The sequence below is a fragment of the Theropithecus gelada genome, chromosome 6 (assembly GCF_003255815.1).
Source record: "Theropithecus gelada isolate Dixy chromosome 6, Tgel_1.0, whole genome shotgun sequence".
NCBI classification, from domain to species: Eukaryota; Metazoa; Chordata; class Mammalia; order Primates; family Cercopithecidae; genus Theropithecus; species Theropithecus gelada.
In genome coordinates, this window is record NC_037673.1 from 174,883,262 (window position 1) to 174,889,261 (window position 6,000).

The 6,000-nt window shown below is 41.7% G+C and overlaps 1 protein-coding gene across 1 annotated transcript in view; it reads right to left on the reverse strand.

Annotated features, from left to right (window-relative positions):
• Window positions 1–5,784, reverse strand: part of LOC112627114 (nascent polypeptide-associated complex subunit alpha, muscle-specific form-like) — a 40,667-nt gene extending 34,883 nt beyond the window's left edge. Inside the window, exon 1 of the mRNA XM_025389431.1 lies at window positions 5,679–5,784. Coding sequence (XP_025245216.1) covers window positions 5,679–5,784 — 106 coding nt within the window. The remainder of the gene's footprint in view (window positions 1–5,678) is intronic.
• Window positions 5,785–6,000: the final 216 nt, after the last annotated feature.

The window sequence follows — 6,000 nt, forward strand, 5'->3', positions numbered from 1 at the left end:
GTGTTAGCCAGGATGGTCTCGATCTCCTGACCTCGTGATCCGCCCGTCTCGGCCTCCCAAAGTGCTGGGATTACAGGCTTGAGCCACCGCGCCCGGCCCTTTGCCCAGTTTTTAATGAAGTTTTCTCTTGTACATTTGTTTAAGTTCCTTATATATGATATTAGACCTTTGTCAGATGCATAGTTTGCAAATATTTCCTCCCATTCTGTAGGTTGTCTATATACTCTAATAATAGTTTCTTTTGCTGTGCAGAAGCTATTTAGTAGGTCCCATTTGTCAATTTTTGCTTTTGTCATGATTGCTTTCAGTGTCTTTGTCATGAAATCTTTGCCTGTTTCTAGGTCCAGGATGGTATTGCCTAGGTTGTCTTCCGGGTTTTTATAGTTTTGGGTTCTACATTTAAGTCTTTAATCCTTCTTGAGTTGATTTTCATATATGGTATAAGGAAGGGGTCCAGTTTCAATCTTTTGCATATGGAGAGACAGTTATCCCTGCACCATTTACAAAATAGGGAATCATTTCCCATTGTTTGTTTTTGTCAGCTTTGTCAGAGATCAGATGGTTGTAGATATGTGGCCTTACTTCTGGGCTCTCTATTCTGTTCCATTGGTCTATGTGCCTGTTTTTGTACCAGTACCATGCTGTTTTTGTTACTGTAGCCTTGTAGTATAGTTTGAAGTTGGGCAATGTGGTGCCTCTGCTTTGTTCTTTTTGCTTAGGATTGTTTTGGCTATTTGGGCTCTGTTTTGGTTCCATATAAATTTTAAAATATTTTTTTCTAGTTCTGTGATGAATATCTTGGTAGTTTGATAGGAGTAGCATTTAATCTGTAAATTGCTTTGGGCAGTATGGCCATTTTAATGATATTGATTCTTCCTATCCATGAGCATGGGATGTTTTTTCCATTTGCTTGTGCCTTCTCTAATTTTTTTTTTTTTTTTTGAGATGGAGTCTTGCTCTGTTGCCCAGACTGGAGTGCAGTGGCATGATCTTGGCTCACTGCAAGCTCCACCTCACGGGTGCATGCCATTCTCCTGCCCCAGCCTCCCAGGTAGCTGGGACTACAGGCGCTCGCCACCTCACCCAGCTAATTTTTTGTATTTTTAGTAGAGATGGGGTTTCACCGTGTTAGCCAAGATGGTCTCAATCTCCTGACCTCATGATCCGCCCACCTCAGCCTCCCAAAGTGCTGGGATTACAGGTGTGAACCACTGCACCCAGCCCATGGACATCTATTTCTTTCTGACTATCCATCTATCCTTTCTTCTCAGGCTGTTGGCTTTTCTATGAACTTGAACAATCTTACCATTTTTCCAGGAGATATCCAAATCGGAGTAGGTACATTTCTGAATCCAAAAAAAGAGAGTAATATTAGATCAAAAGGAAGTATTTTAAAGGGGTTTCTAGATTCTAAGGGTATCTCAGCTCTCCATCTTTGAGCTTCATCCCTTTCTTTGATATATTTCAATTGATAAGTTATGAAGTAATTACAATATTTATCCCAGGCTCCCTAGTTCTTACCTAACTGCAAATTGGTTTTTCTTCAACTCTTAGCAATTCTCATCTGATGTACATTATGATCAGAAACAGGCTACCATGGGGCTATTTTGACCATTTTGGAAGGAGTCAATATTGTTCTGCTGGAAAAATCTGATTCTAAAGTATCAAGTGGGCATTCATTGGCCACATATTCAATTTATTCAGTCTGACGGTGATGATAATATTCCAAGTCGCTGAGTGTTGTCCTTTACTTTCAGGTCACTGGGTCCTTACTATATGCTGAATGCCTCATTCTGTGATCTATGGAGGCTTTTGATGGAGTAAGTTCTCGTAGTGAGTTTTCTCTTACAATTTTTCACACATAAACTGTCCATATCATTTACCAATTCCATTTGACATTTGCTAAAATACAACCCCAACGTGAGTTCATGGGTTTGGAAATGGCATATAATGCACGTCTCAAAGACATCTGAAACACAGGTGATCATTACAGCTGATTGTCTTTTGGAATTGCTGGACAAAGCTTGGTGCAAAACGCTGTCCTCAATGCTAAGGAGAATGGTACTTGTAAAGTTCCCACCTTCTAGTTTGGACGTTGAAACCTAAACAGGGGAGAGTCTCAAGGCCCACTGTTAACACCATTGTTTGAACACGCTCCCCTCGTTAGGGAAGAATGTTCCCTATTTTATCAGCAGGGTATTTTTATTCAGTACAAACGAAGGTTTTCTCCAATATGTTTCCAATTTGTGGCTAAGTCACCCTCATAAGGGACATTTCAGAAGCAGATATCTCTGGAAAATATTGCATATCGCACATATTGCCATTTCTAACGAAGTCTTTTAAAGTAAACTTGGAGTTGATTCACAGAAGTATTCATGTTGCATTTTCATTTTGAATGTTTAAAAACTCCTCTTACCTGGTTCTTTAACAAAGAAAAAAATCAAAGGAAGCCAGCCCAAGGATAGTCAGAATAGCTTGGTCTGAAAAAGCAAGAAAAAGGCACCTAAAGACTATCTGAAAGTTCTAGTCCCTCCAGTGTGCGTCTCCAGCCACTGGGCAAGCATCCATTCAGTAAAATCCTGCTGCTTTTCAGTTTTCCCTTTGTCTTTTTACGAGCATAGCCTGCATGCTCTGGGCCCACAGGATGAGTGATTAGGGAGGTGTCAAGTGGAGAGACAGTGCCAAGTCTGGCAAATGAGTTTGTAGTTAATGTCAATGCCGGTTTTTCCAGAGGCTTTCAAATATATGAAGGACACTGCTTGAATGATGAGCTTTTAACCTTGCAGCTGGTCATTTGTTTTTCTGATTAGGACAAGCCACTGTCTCAACTTCCAGGTGGTTGTTCACCCTAGGCAATAACGGCCTCTTGTTTACTAATCTCCAAACTGCCACGTGTTCCTGGCTCGTCACTGTGCGTCATCCTGCCTCTGAGTGCCAAACGATTGTGGAGAATCACTTTTGATCTTTTTCTCTTTGTTGTGTCAGAGAGAATCATAAATATTTAAAAGTCTAGCATTTACAGAGGGAAACAAATACCGTGTGTGTGTGCGCGTGCGTGTGTTTTAAGAGAGCAAATGTGGAATCAGGGAGTTCCAAAAAACACAGCAAAACAATCCAATGATGTGCTTTTTCCAAAGTAAAATAAGGCAAGATGAAACCCAGGTAAAAACACTGCTCCTCAGAAATGTTTTACATTATCCGATCGCTATGGTTTAAATGTCCCTCCAAAATTCATGTTGAAACTGAATCTCCAATGTGTCAAGTATTTAAAAGGTGCGGTCTTTAAGAGGTGAATGGATTGTATCAATTCATTCATGGCTTGATGTATTAATAATGGGTTATAATGGGAGTGATACTGGTGGCTTTACAAGAAGAGGAAGAAAGACCTGAGCCAGCATGTTCAACCCTCTCACCACGTGATTCCCTGTGCCACCTTGAGACCATCCTGAGACTCTACCAGCACGAAGGCCCTTATCAGATGCAGCCCTGGAGTTTGGATTAAATCTGCATAACTATCTTTAAAAATCACCCAATTTCAGGTATTCTGTTGAAAGCAACAAAAAACAGACTAAGACACCAATCAAGCCCTAAGGGCCACACACTCCTACTTTGCAGTTTAGCATTTCATTTGTGGCATTTATAATTTACTTAATTTCCATCCATCCATACCCTCCCCTTGTGAACTTTAATAAAATCAGGGATTTTAGCAAAACCCCAGTGGTATGTACTTTCAGAAATGGGCAAAATCCCATTATTACAGTAGGCTCTGAATACTTGTTTCATTCTCTGGATGAGAGAAAGTCATGATTGCTAAGACTACAGTGGTCCATAATATAGTAAATCAGCTTAATGATGTGTGACTAAAACCATATTAAGAAAAAAAGGGTTGTTTCCCTGGATTCAGAAGGAGAAAGAAAAAAACAACTCTGGGTGCTTCAGGGAGACCAGAGTTCTAGGATTTGTTTTCAAAGCCTTAAAGCAACATGAGAAAACGGAAGTATCTTGGGCTAACACGGTGAAACCCCGTCTCTACTAAAAAAACTACAAAAAAAAAAAAAAAGAAAAGCAGTCTCATGAACCACCCACTGAGAGGGAGATCTCAGCTTGGTTTTATATTTACACATTGTATCCAGAAGATAAACATTTGAAAAGCACTAAAGAACTAATCATGGCTTGAAGGGGTCTGCTGGGAGGTGGTGAGAGAACACTCTTTTTCCCATGTCAGCATGAGACCCTAATGTTCACTGCAGCTGTCATAGCAACTGTTTTTAAATAAAATGTGTATTATTCATCAGATATTGGCATCCAGAACACGGTGCCACGTGAAAATTATTACAATACTAGTCTCATCTCCATACAACTGGCTTGCGTGGCTAAGGGAGAGAAATGGTATAATTCTATGTCATGGGAGAGATTCTCAGCGAAGGAGGGAAGGCTTCCAAGAATGCTCCATTGCCCCAATTTGCTCCTCTAATTTCCTGTTTCAGAATCATCACCCACCTCTGCCAGAAAATATCTGGGGACACAGCACAGTGCTACAACCAACAAGACAATGGTTCAAGCTGCTGTACACTAAATGGGGAACGTTCGTAGCTGCAATTAAGAGATTCGACTTCAGAGAAACCGTATCTTGAAATTACTGAGATCCAAAACTGCTCTCTCATAAGCTCTTTGTTAAGACTTTTAAGTATATTTTTTTAAAGTTGTAATTCTTGCACATGGAAAAAAAATTCAAATAATACAAAAGGCTACAGTATAAGCCCCTTTCCTATTCCAGGTTCCTGCCCCCTGGCTGTAGCTAACCCTCATGCTAGTTTGTATGCATATGCAAACGTGTATTTTTATTTTTTCATTATTCCATTCAACATTTGAAATCGTATACACTCTGTTCTGCACCTGTTTTCACTTAGCATATCCTGGAGAACACTTAATAACAGTAGTACATAGAGCTACTTGATTCTTTTTCATGACATCATGGCTTCATTTCTATTGGTTGCTATTTAGCTTGTTTCAGTGTTTTGGCCTGCAAGTAACACTGCACTGTGTATATTGTCCTTTTGTCTTTATTGCCATAGCCTTTTTTTTTTTTTTTGAGATGGAGTCTCCCTCTGGCCCAGGCTGGAGTGCAGTGGCGTGATCTCGGCTCACTGCAAGCTCCGCCTCCCAGGTTCATGCCATTCTCCTGCCTCAGGCTTCCAAGTAGCTGGGACTACAGGTGCCTGCCACCACGCCCAGCTAACTTTTTGTATTTTTAGTAGAGACGGGGTTTCACCATGTGTTAGCCAGGATGGTCTCGATGTCCTGTCCTCATGATCCGCCCACCTCCGCCTCCCAAAGTGCTGGGATTACAGGCGTGAGCCACTGCGCCCGGCCTACCATAGCCTTTCAATGGGCCTCCTTGTCTTCCAAATTAATCCTCTCCAGCTTTCTAATTTTCCACATTCCTGCCAGAGGGGTCTATTTACACAGAGAGACGGATCTTGTCACACTCCCACTTTAACCCAACAGTTCTCCCACCACCCACAGAACACCTCCAAATTCCTCAGTAGGTAAAAATCCTCCATTTGGTGCCTCCCATCTTTTAGTCTCACCTCCCACCACTTCCCACCAAGCACCCATCATGCTGCCCGCGCTGAACCAACAGCTAAAATGCTGCCGCCTTCCTCGTGCTGCCATACTCTTGGCGTCATTTATCTTGAATCCTTCTTGGAACTTGCTGGATGTGCTAGGAATGATAGTAAGCTTGACCTTGAGTTCTGTACCTGAACCCTCCAGGGAAGCCATATTTAACTGCTTGCTCCCCTCGCAGTTTCCACTTGCTGATCCCAGGAAGACTCAGACACCTACGATAAACATACCTATAGCTTTTTGTATGAGGTGGGAGCTGACCTGTTCCTGCCATCTACCTCCTGACACCTTGCCTGGACCTCTGACGCTGCTTTGCTGTGGCTGCTCTAACCCATGAGATGCCATAAGCAAATTGCCTGGCATTCAAAAAGA